At 36.6% G+C, this 18,266-nt stretch overlaps 1 protein-coding gene across 2 annotated transcripts in view; it reads right to left on the bottom strand.

The window, feature by feature from the left end:
- The window catches only part of Prosalpha5 (proteasome alpha5 subunit), an 86,661-nt gene that overhangs the window by 50,138 nt on the left and 18,257 nt on the right, over positions 1–18,266 (bottom strand). For both annotated transcript variants that reach the window (XM_067146456.2, XM_067146457.2), the window contains exon 3: positions 12,939–13,092. In XM_067146456.2, coding sequence (XP_067002557.1) covers positions 12,939–13,092 — 154 coding nt within the window. The remainder of the gene's footprint in view (positions 1–12,938; positions 13,093–18,266) is intronic.

The following is an 18,266-nucleotide window of genomic DNA, read 5'->3' as shown; positions in this document are numbered from 1 at the left end:
GAGAAAATTCTACAAGATCCAGCTACCTTCAACATCATTTCATCTATGACGTCAACGTAGTTTCTTCGTGGAACTTCAAGTTCGAGTCATCATCCGCACCCGCGGAATGTTCCAGATTCTCATCAGTATTTGTAAGCCAAATTTTCTTTAATAAGTGAGTAGTCACAAACTGACTGACTTTTTTTTTCTTACCAATCTTGAACAGTGGTTTACCCAGTGCTGCGTGTGACGATACTTCGTAGTTCTCCATCATTACTCAAAATTCATCTTTTAATGATAAATCTATTTTCAAAATCTATTTCACATAAGAAAGACTTTAGGAGTTTCAAGTGTTCTATGTTTCAAGGCTAACAAACTGAGAAACTCTCAACAGAAGTTCAAATTCTTATTTTCAATTATAAGTGTGTTCATGTCATGTCATAATACTTAGAAAGACTTTAGGTGAAAAACTGACACTTTGTGTTTTCGCAAAAGACTATAGGATCTGTGAGATTTATTTATTTTCACAAATTGCACTCAAGAAGATTTACGTTAACCCTTTTGATTTTGACATATTATTTGAATTCTATATCAACATTGCAGGGTGGTGAATTAATTAACATTATTAATAAATTGTTTGAAAAAGGTATAACCATCTATTATTCGCCCTGAGAGTCTATGCTGCTCTGTACCGGCTCCAAAAAAAACCAACTTCCACTACCTGAGATCCTTCTCATGCCTTACGCCCCGAACTTTTACTGGTACAATATATTAGCATGCTAATAAACTAGATATAGGGTTATTATTGCATTTCTGTTATTTAAGTAGCCGATAGTACATAGTAGTAAGATTATATGGGAGTTAATTGAATTTCTTTATGCCATAAAGAAAGGATTTTACAGTTGATTACCAGAATATTAGGGAACTGAGTGATTGATTGAATGGATAGCCTTACTTCAACGGAGCCTACGACTTATTTGGAGTATTTGAGGACATATTTGAAGTAATTTACCCTGAGAAACGAGTATACACCTTTTATTATTGCACTTGTTCATGCATGACACCCCCTTTTCATGTAAATCATCCATGAATGATATAGTTCGGAGTAGAGGTATGATTCTTGCCCCTATGTCGTGAATTTCGTGGCCGGAGCAATGCTTTAACAGGTGTATTATTAAATTGGCTCCCATACGTGTGGCAAGTTGAAGAGAAAGGCATCGTGGTTGCCACGTATTATTTATTTGGCGTCCCAAAGTAAGGGCAAGTTTGAAAAGAATGGCACCGGGGGATTTTTTTTTTCGTGGATAAATATCGCGCATATCTTTAATTATGCCCAGACATGAAGCGTGGTGTAGAGGAAGGCACTTTGGTTGGCGTGCGTATACTATGATTGGCTTTCATGTGAGACGAGCTCAAGAGAAAGATGAGTTGAGCGGTAAAGCTAGCTGAAGAGGAAGATGAAGTGAAGAGAGTACCATGGCTGTTATGTAATATTTTGGGCTCTTATTCGTAAAGCGAGTTGTTGAAAAAAGAGGCATGATTGAAGGAAATGATACTATGGGAACTGAAGATAGACGTTGGACGTGGATGAATATAGGTGAATGATACAACATGAGGCAGAGGTCAAGGAGAATATATCACGGTAAATGAATATTGAGAAGACAGATTATGGATGACATGAAGGTATATGAACTTAGATTTCAGCGGTGAAGAGAGACGATAGGAAAAGAGGATGGCAAACGTGATATAGAATACCCTAATTAGGAAGATAGCTGCACAATGAGTTAAAATGTAACTATGAGATTACATGGAAGAATGAGATGAAGCTTGGTGGATTGTGAATACAAATATGGCATGCGATGAAGGATGATTTCTTGTACACTAGGACTGAAGTAGGAAAGGATTTACTATGCATTTATTTAGATTGTTCCAGAGAATTTTTTTTTTTAGGTACCCAGGATAGTGGAAATAGAACAATAGAATGTTAATTTTATTTATTGTATATGTAGATTAAGTGAATAAGGGATAAACATAATTGAAATTGAGTATATTTTTTTATGCTTGGATTCTCATGTGACTTGGACAGGCTGGCTTGGTTGAGTTAAAGTAGTCTTGGGTGATCTTTCCCAATTAAGAAACAATTTGTTGAAGCAAGAGAGATTTTTGAATAAGTATATAGTTAAGCCTGACAGACTGTTTTGGAGTGAGATTTTGAGGTTGAATTGACTAAGTTTGGAGAGATATAGAGAAAGTTAGGCTTATAGAGAATTTAGCAGGCCGAATAAAACATTTTGAGCAATATTAAAATGTCGAATTTAGCTCAGTTAAAATCCCAATTGGAAAATCACCAGAAGGTAACTGAGGAGGAAATCAGGAAGAGAGATGAAGCGATACAGGAAGTCAGGGACAGTCAAAAGGGGATCCTGGAGAAAATCCAAGAAATGATTAACAAACTGGAAGGAAGAGAAGAGGAAGCAAGAAAGCAGAATGAGAAATTTCAAGAGATGATTAATGGGCACAATGAAGAAACAAGAAAGCGAAATGAGGAAGAAAGAAGAGAAAGGCAAGAAGAAGCAAGGAAACAAAATGAAAAATTCCAAGAAATGATTAACGAAAACAACGAAAAAGCAAGAAAGCAAAATGAGAAATTCCACGAGATGATTAATGAGAGATTTCAAGAAATGATTATCAGGCAGGATGAAAAGCAGCAAGAAGAGATTAACAGGCAAAATGAGAGGCAGCAAGAAATGAGGGAAGAAATGAAAGAGGTCATAAGAACGGAAATTGAGAAATTTGGAAGCGAAGTCACGCAAATTAAAACAGATATCGACGAGCTGCGCATTCAGAATATCCGAAGAGAAATACAGGAATTAAGGGTACATAACCAAAACACAGGAACCAGATTGTTAGGGAATATGGATATTCGGGTAAATGAAAGAGAAACAACACCAACGATGACAACGGATTCCAGCCAAATCATCAACGGCGGTGTAATTGGAAATGGGAATTGTAACGATGGAGGTCCAGCGGTAATAATTATTAAGACAGTTGATGATAGACCAAAACACTTCAATAACACCGCAAGTCTATCACCTAAGCAATTTCTTATGGAGATGGAGGATCATTTTAGGGAGAACCAGATTCCAAATGAAAGGAAGCTCAAAATAGTTGGAAAACACTTAGACTCCAATCCTGGTATATGGTACCAAGCGTTCAAATACAGCTTTCATGATTATGAAGAATTTAAAACAGCATTCCTGAGAAGGTATTGGAGTTCACAGAAGTACAATTACAGCTGAGGATGGAGCTATACTCCTGGAAATACGCATTTAATGGGCAGACAAGATACAGCGATTATTTCGCATTTCAATTTCAACGATTTCAAGATCTGGACGCTGCACCAAGCGAGTTGGAAGCAATAAAAACAATACAAAGGCAATTTACATCCGACGTGCAAAGACACTCGGGAGTTGCAAACGTTCAGACAGCAATAGAAATGGAAGATCGGTTGAGGCAACTTGACATGGCAACTGTACATCCTACGGCCAGATTAATGCGGAATACAGAAAATGAGGCATCAGTAAATGTGATAACGCCGGAGAATTTGGAAAATGGCAGATAGAGAGAACCCAAGAATAATGCTAGGAATCGAGAGGTAGATGAAAAGAAAGAATTAAAAGAATGCCAATGCCAAAAGGGTTACGTAAATCGGCAAACATATCAGATGAACGATAGATATGTACCATATTATAGGACAAATAATAGATACTCAGGAAACGGAAGTCGGAATAATTTTCGGAGGAGGCGTCTTTATGAAGGAAGGAGAGGACAGAGCTACAAGGATAGAGAATATGCCAATAGAAAGTATGTTCAAGAATTGAGGGAAAATACAAACAATAAGGATAAATGGAAACAGGCGATAAAGGACAAAGAAGTGGTTGGTGATATAGAAGGTGCGGAGAATTTGGAACTCAAGGAGTACAAGAAGATGGAGGCAGGGAAACGAAGGTTGAATCCGAATGCACAAAATTTTAGTGCAGGGATAGACGTTTCCGAGAGAAAAAAAAAAGTCGATTATGAATTAGATATAAATTAAAAGCGCGAGAGAGAAAAGAAATTGGATGACAAAATTTTAAGTTAAATTAATCCCAAGTAATACGTTAGAAATCAGTGAGAAGGATGATGATCCCAATATGGAATATCAAACAGATAATGGGAGTGAGAACGCGCAAGAATAGTTGTAAGAAAGGAATCTAAATTACATCAAAGCATTTAAGAAATAATCAAACAAGAAATGAGATAGGGAGAATGGAGACAATGTAATGTAAAGGTTCATTATACAAATGTATGGAAGTACAGTTTAAATATATTGTATCCAACATATTTAAAATTAACTGGGAGGTGAAATGTACCATTACGTTACATTTGCGGCGATAACTGTCATGGAAACAGTGGACAAATATGGCGTAGAACAGCTTCAGGCAATGTACAAATGTACAGAATAGAGATAGAGTAAATCGATATCGATCGGTCGCAAAGAAAAGAGCTTCTAGATTAAATAATTATGGACCGTAAAAAAAATTTGAATTGAACTGATTCTTGACTACCTTGAAAAAAAATTACAATTTGAAGAAGATCAGCACGACCTACTGGCAGAGAAGAAAGGGATTGACGTGATATTAAATATTAAAGTAATATTATAGATACTTCGTTGAAGAGTTTAACTGCTAATATCTGCAGGATAAACATAGAATTTAAAGAAGAACATTTATTATTGTGTCGGTCAAATACTGAAGCAGAAAGAGACTACAGCCGGGTCGAACATTGAAATGAAAGTGGCCGAAATCAATATCATAGCGGCCAGTTTATGCTAAGAAAAGCATAATTTGTTGTTTTCAAGTTGGAAACAATATCTCTTTAAGCAAAAGAATTAACGAGAAATAGGCTGAGTTAAAGATATCAACAAAGTTAAGAGAGATATTCATGACCGATACGAGAATCACATAGCAAATTATACGCATTGAATAACCTACTGTTCACCAGTGAAATATGCATTCTACCATGTATTTGTTGTTTCATCATTTCATGAGAACTGGTGACAAGATGGAATCAGCCTAAACAGATGGAGAGATCGCTCAAGATGAAAATTAGCTCAAGACAAGATTTCCAGCCGAAGCCGGAGATGACGTAACCTTTGGACTGCGATGGCTGCCTGTTCCAAGATGCCCTAGGCCAGGAGGAATTCAGCAGCAGAATCCCGTTACGAGATAAGTATTATGGTTTGCATCGTATTGAATTTGAAATCAATTGGTGGAAAATATTTCGTTTGAGTGCAGGAGTGCTAACAGTAAGAGATTTAGTGCCAATGAACGGATACTAGAGTGTGAATTTCAATTATTAACCGATGATATGTGCCATTTTCTGTAGTATAACTGTAGTGCTTGCGAGATGATTTTAGGTTGATGGAAACAAGATCAGAATGAGCATAAGTACATGTTTAATGCCAATCTATATGAACAGACCGTGTAACGTCAGATCAGTTGTGGTTAAAGGAAATGCATGCGAGATATGAAACGTAACCTAGTAATTGTGGTCAATGTGAGCAGCAGACATGGCCAGTACGATAATTGCATTGTATGGGAATGTTGAAATATTACGGAGTTGCAGTTTGTGAAAGAATATTCAGGTTATGGATCATTTCTACCGTAACACAGAGAGTATTTAAATGAAGTTAAATGAATATGTTTTTTGTTTTTTTTTAAGTATGGAGGTATATGAAGGAAATGAAATATTAGTATGGCAGAAAGTTGTTATTATGAGGAAATATGATTTGGTTCGTCGCGTGAGTAATGGATAGTTGAGAGAATTGCGAGTTCCTGTGTTACATATAGTATTTACATTGAAGTTAGCACTGCAAGCGAAGGATTCAGGCCATGTTCAGTTGAATGTATGATTTGATCCAAACATTAGATGTTTCGTTGAGACTTTCAAACTAAAGATATTGCTAGGTTACTTGTTTATTATACGTCATGTAGTGTAAATATACTAGAGTAAAATGGAATCTCGCATAAATATACGAGAAGTTCAGCGTGTCAATGCTGAATGGTAGAACGGTTTTTCCTTTGACAAAAACTTGGCACAGCGATGAGATATTTGAGAATGTAAGTAAACAAATTGGCATATGATCAGGAATTCACGTGGCACGATTTTCGCAGGTTAGACTGATTTATTATTACATCTATGGCACTCTGTAGTAAGGATATTTGGTTTATCGTGTACATATAATGGTGTACAGTTTTAATTTACTAAATTTTAGCAATGATAGGAATGTTTATAGCTGCAATGGTGTTTCTGAAACCATAATTAAACAACATAATACTTATCTCGTGACATAAAGAGTCAGTAGCGAGAATCCAAACAAACAAACCAAAAGTAAAGATGAGAATCCAAGTGATGCCCCAAAGACATTCCCAAATGGTAGTAACAGGAAGATATTCCACTCCCTCTTGATGAATAAAGTTATGGTCCCTACCTTTTCCCATAAATTAATTTAAAATATTGAAAAATGGTATATTATTGGAGAATAATGTAAATGTACTCAATTTAACGATTATAATTTAAATATTTACAATTATGTTTATCACAAAAAAAATTAAGAATCCAAGAATGTTTTTTTGTATTTTCACACGATTCCTTTTCTCCATTGCCGATAACTGAATTGATATTTTTATTATATATATTAGCATGCTAATAAACTAGATATAGGGTTATTATTGCATTTCTGTTATTTAAGTAGCCGATAGTACATAGTAGTAAGATTATATGGGAGTTAATTGAATTTCTTTATGCCATAAAGAAAGGATTTTACAGTTGATTACCAGAATATTAAGGAACTGAGTGATTGATTGAATGGATAGCCTTACTTCAACGGAGCCTACGACTTATTTGGAGTATTTGAGGACATATTTGAAGTAATTTACCCTGAGAAACGAGTATACACCTTTTATTATTGCACTTGTTCATGCATGACACCCCCGTTTTCATGTAAATCATCCATGAATGATATAGTTCGGAGTAGAGGTATGATTCTTGCCCCTATGTCGTGAATTTCGTGGCCGGAGCAATGCTTTAACAGGTGTAGTACCAATTTATAAAGGAAAGGGTGATAAAAGGAAACCAGAGAACTACAGACCAATCAGCCTGACCAGTATAGTTTGTAAAATACTGGAGAGTTTAATAGCAAAGTACATCAGAGGGATATGTGATGATAAAAATTGGTTCATGAGGAGCCAGTATGGATTTAGAAATAAATTTTCTTGTGAGGCACAACTGGTGGGATTTCAACAGGACATTTCAGATCAGTTGGATTCAAGAGGCCAGTTAGATTGCATAGCCATAGATCTTTCCAAAGCCTTTGATAGAGTGGAACATGGAATATTATTAAAGAAATTGGAGGGAATAGGATTGGACATAAGGGTTATGCGTTGGATAAGAACATTTCTAAATTCAAGGGTTCAGAAAGTCAAAGTAGGAAATAATATATCACAGGAAGAGAAAGTTTGGAAGGAATTGCACAGGGTAGTATAATCAGTCCGTTACTTTTCTTAATATACGCAAATGATTTAGGGAACAATATAACATCGAAAATAAGATTGTATGCAGATGACTTAATTGTTTATAGGGAAATAAATTGAGGATTGTTCAGAATTACAAAGGGACCTTGAGAGTATTATCCAAGAATGGGTTGAAGAAAATAATATGAAGGTTAATGGAGGCAAATCAACTGTTACAACATTTACAAACAGGAGCTTTAAAACTGAATTTGAATATAGTTTGGATGAGGTAGTTATCCCAAAAGATGGCAAGTGCAAATACTTAGGTGTGAGATTTGAAAATAATTTGCACTGGAAGGGTCATGTTGATGACATTGTTGGGAAAGCATACAGATCATTACATGTCATAATGAGGCTACTTAAAGGATGCAACAAAGAATTAAAAGAAAAAAGTTACTTGAGTATGGTTCGTCCATTATTGGAATATGCAAACAGTGTTTGGGATCCTCACCAAGAATACCTAATAAAAGAAGTAGATGGTGTGCAGAGGAAAGCAGCAAGATTTGTAACAGGGGATTTCAGGAGAAAGAGTAGTGTATCAGAAATGTTAAAGGAACTTGGGTGGGAAACTTTAAGTAAGAGAAGGGAGAAAACTAGACTTATAGGATTATATAGAGCCTATACAGGAGAAGAAGCATGGGGAGAAATCCGTGAGAGGCTTCAGTTGGACAATAATTATATCGGCAGAACTGACCACAAGTATAAAATTAGAAGGGATTTTAGCAGAAGCGATTGGGTAAATTTTCATTCATTGGGAAGGGTGTGAAGGAGTGGAACAGTTTACCAGGGGTAGTGTTTGATTCTTTTCCAAAATCTGTACAGATATTCAAGAAGAGAATAAACAGCAACAGAGAAAATAAGTGAAATGTTAGAGGGCATTCGACCAGTGCAGGATATTGTAAATAAAAAACGTGTGTGATTAAATTAATTCCATCCCCTGGTCTATGGAGTATGGACAGCCCAAGTAGGGGACTGCCTGTAGGGGTGAAGTACAGTGGGGACTTCTTCGAGGGCCCTGGGACCGCTACGGTAGCTGTGAAGGAACTCTGAAAAGTGGTGGCAAAAGGGGCTCTGGTTAAGACGCAGCAGGTCGTTATGCTACTTAGGTTCCAAAATGGGTAAAGTATGTAAATAAATACAATGTTAATTTTAATCTTATACCAGTTGTATAGTATTATTAGAAGTAATTTCACATACTGTATATGAGTTGACTATGTTTGTAAGTACAGGAGATATTATAAGTAGAATTTTGTAAACAATATAAATTTATTAAGGATGATGTGTGTGTTTAATAGAAAAAAAATATTAGCGTAAATTGTATAATATTATATTCTACGAAAATTGTCTTCGTCTCTTATTAATTTAAAATTTAGTGCTTGACAATAATGTATTTTAGTGTACCATTTGCCACCGAGGTAGACACCTCATTTGCAAATAAAGAGATTTTGATTTTGAAGTCCTGAAAAAGGTTCCATTGGGCTTTCGTAAGCAAAGCAGCGGCCTTGAGGTGTGAGTCTCATACAACTGCTGATTCAAAAAAGCTTTTTTCTTATAAAGAAATTTTAATTCATTTTTTAACCAAAGTTTTTTTTATTTTTGTTGAACCCTAAACTGATGAGGGAAAAAAGGATTATTTTGAAAGACACTTTATAAAGAATTAGGGTTCAAATTCTGTACAATACAATGTTTAATAAACTTTATACCTTTGCTTAGTTTCCCTACCTTGATTCTTAAGCCCATATACTGGTGGGCTATCGACTTTGCCCAGTGGGCTTCGTCTTTTAACGCAATAAACTTCATTTTTTATACGTACTGAACTGAGATTACAAAGCTTTAAAAAGTTTTAGGGTCCACCTTATTCAATACTGTACAATTTGTTGTCTAGATGTAATTACAACATATTATGTTTATTCAGGACTAGTTTCAACGCTATACCGGGTCATCATCAGCTGAACAAAGGCGTTGGAGAACTGGCAATCATATCAAGATTATAAATATTAACATTTTCACAAGTTGAAATCTTATAATATTACACTTAAAATGAATATATATATATATATATGTATATAAAGATACAAGGTTTATCCTTCCTTTCTCAACAAGTCGAAGATTTGCGGGTCGAATGTACAAAATTATTGTGGTGCTGAAACTAAGATCGGAAAAATGGAGAAATATCTGCTTGCACCTCAGGCTATAAATATATTCAATAAAACAACAAAACTTCCATTTACTGAACTTGGATATTGTACCACTACTACTATATTACTGTACAAGTTAACACAACAGCGTACTATGTGTTGTCGAAAGGAGGGACAGTGGAAGTATTGTGGAATATGAATGAAAACTGTGGAGTTGTGCTAGTGCTTTCATTCTTTCTTCACTCGTAAGATGCTGTCATCCACAGGAATGCCCGTTGCTCAGGCGTGTTGATACCAGGCAAAGAGTACACCTCCAACTCGTAAGTAAATTCTTTTCTTCTAGATGTTTTTCAATTTGGTCACGTATTTTGCGTTTCTTACTCATAATGGAATTCAACGTTGATGGAGCTAAACCTAGTCGTGTAGCAATGTCGATCATCTTTTTTCACAAGGATTTTTGCCAACTTTTTCGATAATTCGAAGTCTTTCTTCCATACTTTCTCCACGAAAGGGCGCAAATGGAATCTCGAACACCGATTCTTTACAAGTAACAAGTAACTAATTTCATTTTGTTCCGTATTGAAGATACAATAAGTAAAATTCTTTTATTCTTGAAAGAATTTTACTCACCAATTCTTTGACGGAAACCAAACTGTATTTCTTGGACGTAGTCACAGATGGGCCCCTTCTAGTCTTTTCTTTATGATTTGGAGCAGATTTTGGATGCATGAAGAACCAAACTAATTGTTCTGTACATACTACTGTTGGTTGCATTTGCTTTCTTTGTTAAAGGGACTATGATGGAGTTCCAAAATTTAGATGGCCAAATACCATTTTCAAAGATTTTTCGAGTTAGGTCATACAGGTTTTTGATGATTATATCACCAGCTGACATAAATAGTTCAATAGTAAGTTTATCGATGCCTGGAACCTACTCATCATGTAGTGAAATCATTGCCATTTCAAATTCACTTTTAGTCATAGGTAAAGGCGTGACTAAACTTTTATGTGACTCAATTGTGCAAGTACTCAAAATTCTTTATTGTGCAGAGTTTTAATGTACCTAGTCTTGTCATAAATAATGTTAAAAGGTTTTTAAAGAAAAATAAATATAATTTTATTCTGCTTGTAATATATTTATAGTACACCTATTGTGAACTCACAGCACCAAATATTTCTCAAAATGGTCTCACAGGCAGCCAAGTCTCTTAAGCAGTCATCTATGGCAGCACGCACGGTCTCCAAATGAAAATCCGCCACTGTTTTCACCAGGAAGCGCTTCAGGCTGTCAGTATAGAGTGTCTCTTCTTGCAGACCATCTCCTCAAGTACAGAGACCACAGTCTGTAATCCACGGGAATGAGGTTGGGACTGGAGGAAAGTCAATCAGCTGGAGATATGAAGTCGTTGACGTCAGTCCTGGGTGGTCTTGGCTTTGTGTGTTGGTGCCGATCATGCTGAAAACTCCATTCTTGATTTTTGAAGAGTGTGTTGCTTAATGGTTTTACTACTGGCTCTAACAGTTTCCTTGTAGACCATCGCTGAAGTTTTCACCCGTTTCTCACAGAAATGGAGCCTAGTGGTGCCAGAATGGCTCACACCCCACCAAACCATTACTGAAACAGGATTTTGGCCTTGCTGGATCCTTGACGCTCTAGCAAGGGCTTCGCGAGATGACACACACCCCTTGTCGCTTTGGATATTAAAAGATTCTTCAATAGAGAAATTTTTCTCATCTGTAAAAAGAATTGCCCCATGCCTACATCGAGTGTACCTCTGCAGGAGGTATTTTGATTGTAGCTTCCACTGCATCTTCAGCTGGACTATGAGAAAGTGTCCTGTGCTTCGCTGGTAAGGCTTCAACACAAGGTCACTACATAACTCACAGGACTTTTTTTTTTACGTTTGGCTTGCGATGATTGATTGTCTCTGCACTGCATTTCTGCAAATATGAGCTGCCACAGATTTCACTAGTGCTGGAGTCTTGACGGAACGTGGTCTTCCTGTCTGGCCTGGTCTCGAAGGATCACTTTATGGTGAGGTACATGAACATTCTACTAATTTTCAATGTTTTTAATGTCTTGAAAATATTAGATGCAAATTTCCCTACCTTATAAAGGGCTATTACAGCCACACAGTTCTCATACTCTCCCACTCCATAAGAAAAACTTTAGAAAAATAACCTTTTTCTTTTATGCCTGGAGTTTCAATGCCAAGGGTGACTCATGACAGGGAAATGAAACAATCGCAATAAGAACTGGTTGTACAGTACAGCTCAAAAGTTTTTAACAGTATTTATGACAAGACTAGGTGCGTTTCCTATTGGTTCTTTATAAGTTTTTCATCAGTGATGACCGAGCCTCAGTTGTCATGCAGTGCTGTGGTTAGAGTTATTTTCAAGTGGCTATTTTCCTTCTTTCCCTGCCAAACTGCTCTTTCTTCACATTTTTGTTGGAGGCATTTTTTTGGGGGCATTTCTATATTCTCGATCTATTTCATTTTTAAGTCTTCTGTATGCCATGATCCCTTCACTTGTATTAACATGTTTCAATTCAATTTTAAAAATCTGAACATAGAACAGTAGTTCTAATATTTAAAAAGTACCTTAAAACTGAATCCACTAATAACAATGTGAGTGAAATTATTTATGAACTGTAGTACCGTAAGTTGTAAGTTATTGGCACAGATAAATTAACATTGTTGGTATCAGAATATGAAATGCATATTTCAACGGGTAACTTGATTGCGCCAGTGTACAGATGGCTTGGGGGTTGGAGATAAACGGGGGCATGGCGCCAAAAGTATGTTTTGCACGGGGACAAATTTGGTTTCAAACTGCCCCAATTGTTAATATGTAATTACCTCCAAGTATACAACATCAGGTAAAAGCAAGAGAAATAAATATCAGATATGATTATCTTTTGGATATTTGACAAAGTAAACATACAAAAGAATATGTCTATTTAACACGGCCCATGAAAACATCAGTCTAAATATAAATATTATACATTTTCAATAAAATGTGCAGCAAATCTTAAAGGATGAGCAACTTTCACTATAAATAGCTCCTTTACAGGGGCATAATTGACAAAAGTACCTTTGTTAACCATACTCTCTGTTTAACAGCGTGGAATATTTTTTACAGGTAGCTATGCTATAATTAGTGTTTGACAGATTAAAGAGCTTTAAAGTTACAATAGTGCACTTACCAATGTGCTTATCAACTTCAACTATTTTTTCAATGGTAGTCGGTTCCATAAGAGATGATGTTATACGTTTCTCAACTGCCAGAACGACCCCCTCGGACGTACAAATCCCAATTGCCGTTGAACCCAGTTTGATAGCTTCTATGGCATACTCCACCTGAAAAATAGGTATAAAACTATATTCTCAAATAAGCATAATCTGAACAGAAAAAGATAAAATATACAAAGACTATATCAAAGACAGGATGCCAGGAAGGAGAAGAGGAACATATCATCTAAAGGTTGTGTGGTATTGCACAGAGTGTATAGTCATGTATATGTAACTTATTTGTTCCTTTTCATTATGAATAATGACAAGTCAGTGTAGGTAGAGAGTGCAAATGCTAGGTCATAACTGGAGAGACCAACTTGTTTCGCAGTAATATTTATTTCAAGCTTCTCAAAAATATGAGTTGCCACCATGGACAAGGCATAGCATACATCTTAACAATTTGAACATTCAACTACAGTATAAATTAATGGTACATCTGAAAAGACTTCCTCAGTTGAAGTCTACCAGACAACAGCAAATATATGATGATGAAAAAATAATATACATTTGTAAGGAGTCAACAACAACAACAACAACAACAACAACAACAACAACAACAAGATCACCCATGTGTGTCCAGTGGGCAATACCTTGTATCAAGGAGAATAGGAATTATGTCTCTGTATTCTTAAGGTGCCCGTACACTTGAGAGTAAATACTGGCGAGAACCTCTCGATAGCAGTTACTCACCAATGGACACAGTGCCGAGAGCAACTCTCTGAGAGCTAACTTGCCTCAACTTGCTCGCTAGTCGACACATGTTCCCCGGCCCTCTCGGAGATTAGCTCTCCAGATACAAACTGTGTTCGAATTGTGGCAAAGCTATCCAGAGCTTGGTTCTATTTTCAATTTCAAGATGACTAAAAATTGGCCACAGGAGGAAACAAAACTGTTATGGTAATTGAAATGTATGAAAGTCCAGAAATTTTGTGGAATATGAAATGTACCGATTATCATGACTATGTGAAGAATATTACAACTTTACAGGAGATAGGAGTGAAGTTTTTGTGTTCCGGAGCTGAATTTCAAACGAAACTTCACAACTTAAGAAACCAGGTAAGACTGATTAATAAAACTGAATTAAGAGTAAATTGTTAGTTTACATTTTATTACAATCACATGCATGCAAATAAATATATTATAATGAATGCAGCCTGGTTAGTATTATAATAAGTATATAATATAATACATATATAGAATATTTAAGTTAATAATGTGATGCTCTTTATTGTTTAAGGTATCTCAAGAATAAAAAAAATGAAAAACAGAAAAAGCGGTAGAGGGACAGATGACAATTACCAAAGTAGATTTTTTTCTTTTTTTCACAGAGAAAAATCACAGCTGCTGCGAATTGTCAGTGGTAGAGTGATGACATTTCGACTACTCTCCACTCTCTAGAGGTGCACAAGTGGACAGAGTGTGATGAGAGCTCGTGAAAGCTCTCTTCGTGAGGGACTCGCCGGGTACTCTCGATAGTTATTCGGGCCGAAATTACCGTAACTCTCAAATGGACAACAACCTGAGAGCGAATATCGAAAGTTACTCTCCCAGTTAATCTCAAATGGAAACCCACACTTAAAGAACCTCTGAGAGCAGAGATGGCAATACAATTAAGCACTGTTCCAGGGATGTTCAATTTCTTGAAAAATTTTGGCAAGAAATGATGTTATGGTTCCTCTTGCCCCAACCATTCATCCAACAACTTCACAATCAGTAAGGTTATACTTTTCAATAGAGTACAGGATTGTAATTTGCAAATAGCAAATCCACTTCAATGGATTGGCTGACGTGGGGCGCAAATCTGATGGTTGGGTCAATGATGTATCCAGATCTCCTATTGGGATCAAATATTATATCGAAGCCCATGTCTGTCACTCCATGAACTTCTTCATACACGGTCAAACCAAGATCTTAAGGTAGCTATAATACTGTGAATGTTGTGATGTCTAACATTCCCTCAGAATATCATTGAATGGATAGGAACACAAGACATATGGGTTTTAATCTTGTAGCATTGCCTACAATAGTTAGTGCTTTGGGTCTACCCGGTATAACTCTTACTGCCGCTACACTGGATACTATTTTCAGTCCTTCATGTCATTCAGTACAGGAGAGGTGATGTCCATTAGTGGGAGCATTCTCCTTGAATGGGGCAACTCATTTATCTTTTTGAGGAAGGTTGCACCACTTGTCAAATTATTTTCCTCAGTACACCTCGAATCTTTCTACTGACTGAGAAATTATCTTCTGAATGCAAAAGACTACAGTCCAAGGTCAGATTGAGTTCTCTGAGACAATGGGTGCTCCCATTGTGGAGTTCATGAGTGTTTAGGATATATGGAGTCCCTAGTTTGTGTAAACATTTAAGTCCATTGATCTGCTGAGCTAAAGCTTCTCACATTGCTCAGAACACAGAGAACTTTGAATTTTGTAGGATTATAAACCATCGCATCAGGTAAACAAAGGAATTTATTTGAGAGAGCTTCAAACCATCATATCTTCATCTTTGAGAATTACGTGGAGCAAGTTTCGCTGGTGTTTTTGGAATGGAAATATAAAGGATGGACAAATAGACCCATTTAATATTGATAATTTCAGATCTGGATGAAGCAGCATGGAAGTAGTCTATTTTGAATATCACAAAGGATTGACTGGGGACTGAAAATGACAGTGTTGGTAAAATTGACGCCAAGATACTTTATTGTTTCTGTTGGCGAGATGGTGGTGATAAAATCCGAACAGATATTGAATACCTTGGAACAAAGTGTCCTTTAGCAACATTTATTGAGACAGATTTTCTTCGGGGCAGTGTCAGGCAAATTTTCTCAAAATTCTGAATTACCAATCGCATCAACACAATTGCTGATGCTTTGCCTTTGTCAATGATAACTGATTGACAAAACTGTTGACTGTCAAGGGTTTCAATCGGGTAGCAGATTAAACCTAAACTGTGAAGCAACAGCATCTTTGCATATTTCATTTAAGATATGGTCGGTGGAAATGTTGTACAGCATTGCTAATGGAGCAATCCTTGCATGACTCCTCTCTGTTGTAATTAATTTCAATCTTGGTTGAATTATTTTCCTGTAAAGATGCAATTACATTAACTCATTGGTATACTTAACTGCCTGCCAGGCGGCCGCGCGTGCAGTGACCATTCATACAGACGCCCGCCAGGCAGTATACTGAGAGGTACGCTTTCTGCAACTAGTTCAAGCCTTCTGTCCATAGATGGCATGATATACAATGTACCGTCTGAAAGCTGAGAATCTGCTCTCTCTCTCTTGAAGTTGAAATGAACATTACAAATTGCATTACGCAGCAGGCAATCGCTCTCCAAATAGGGTGATTACCCGCCTGATAATCGGCAGAAATGGCCGATCCTAGTAAACACTGTATTACAAAGAATAAAATCGAACGTATATAATGGGATTGTCAGAGTGAATTAGGCAGTGATGTAGTTTTAAAAAAATTAATCAATTATATTTACTAGCAGTGAAAATTATACCAGGATAACAAAGTGTTTGAAAGTGATGATGATAATGAAGTCCATCCTGCCCACAAAAAGACAAAGATAGATGGCTGGGAATGGAGTAAAACAGGTGATAAACCATCCAAATATGATTTTATATGACATTCTTGAATAAAATCCATCATAAACAGGACCCTCCCTCCAGATCCCTCTCCTCTACACATTTCTCAACATGTGATTCTCTTTATAGGAAAGAAACAGTTAATATTGATAATTTCAGATCTGGATGGAGCAGCAGGGAAGTAGTATATTTTGAATATCACAAAGGATTGACTGGGGACTGAAAATGACAGTGTTGGTAAAATTGACGCCAAGATACTTTATTGTTTCTGTTGGCGAGATGGTGGTGATAAAATCCGAACAGATATTGAATACCTTGGAACAAAGTGTCCTTTAGCAACATTTATTGAGACAGATTTTCTTGGGGTCAGTGTCAGTGCCAATCACTAATTCACAGAAAAAAATCTCAACTCACCCTGGTATGAGATCACTGGGAACATTTCACTAGGTTTATAACCCTAAACCATGTCGTGACTGTGTTGAAAGCAAGACAAGGAAGAAAAGTGTAATGAGATACGACTGTGAAAATATTTGGTGGTTTTGCATTTCCCAGAGTGTTTTAGGGCATTTCAAGCCATTAAAACTTACACAAATTGTTCTTCTGGGTGCTGCACTTCATCACACCAAACAAGGGTATGATTAAAATTCAGTATTTCGCGGATTACATGTATAAATCTTAGTAACGTAAAAATGTATCTTATGCATGAAAAAATGGTATACATGCGCATGCACAGAACATTAAAATTAGTATGTCAATGGGTTAATGAGCGGTGTTGGAGTAGCGGAGTGTTCCAGAGCTTTTCTCAAATGAATGTGCCCAACATTATCGAAAAGCTTCTGTACATCCAAGAAGACTAGGATTTCATTGGTCTCCTCCCCCTCTTTGCCATGTTCAGAACTGATTGAAGTATAGAGGTTGTCAACTAAAGTTCCCCGGGAATAAGTAAAATCTGCTTGGTACTAGATGAAAGAGAGGAATCCCCGCAGATGTTTGTCAAAACCACGCTTGATTATTCTCCGAAGAACTGAACAGATCATAATTGGCCTCTAACTGGAAACAACATCAGTGCTGCCTGATTTTGGCGCAAGAATGGCCCTGGCTTGAAGAAAGCAGGGAGGTATTTAGCCCGTCTGCAACATCCTTGAAGAAATGAGGGCAATAACATTATAGACCAGACAGCCTTTACCAGCACGCATCAAAATATGTTTACGGCTTGATGCAGTGACCATGCCGTGGATACTTCTAGCAGCTGCGTCTACTTCATCTTTCATGACGATCAGATCATACTATTCTTTGCACTAGATCTAAGCAGTTGACATGTTCTTTGTGCGTGTTGTCATTTGGAATGGAATGGATATTAGAAAAGAATGAAAATACATCTTTTGTTGCTATCTTGCAATTTACTTCATTCTTATCAAGCACCATCAGAACGGTTTTCCTATGTTGGTCGTAAAACAGATACCGAGCAAGCTCATAGTTGTACATATTTCATGTCTTTTCTCCTGTCACGTTGTGTTGCTCTCTGAGGATTAGAAGAGTGAGTAAAACCTCTTCATTGTACTTTTATTAGCAAATTATGCAACATTTTCCATACAGCTCACATGAACAGCCATCACCATTGGATTGGATATATACAATATGGCATCA

Source organism: Anabrus simplex, chromosome 4 (assembly GCF_040414725.1).
Source record: "Anabrus simplex isolate iqAnaSimp1 chromosome 4, ASM4041472v1, whole genome shotgun sequence".
Taxonomy (NCBI): domain Eukaryota; kingdom Metazoa; phylum Arthropoda; class Insecta; order Orthoptera; family Tettigoniidae; genus Anabrus; species Anabrus simplex.
The sequence above is the reverse complement of the archived record's forward strand: the minus strand, read 5'-3'. Positions and strand labels throughout refer to the sequence as shown.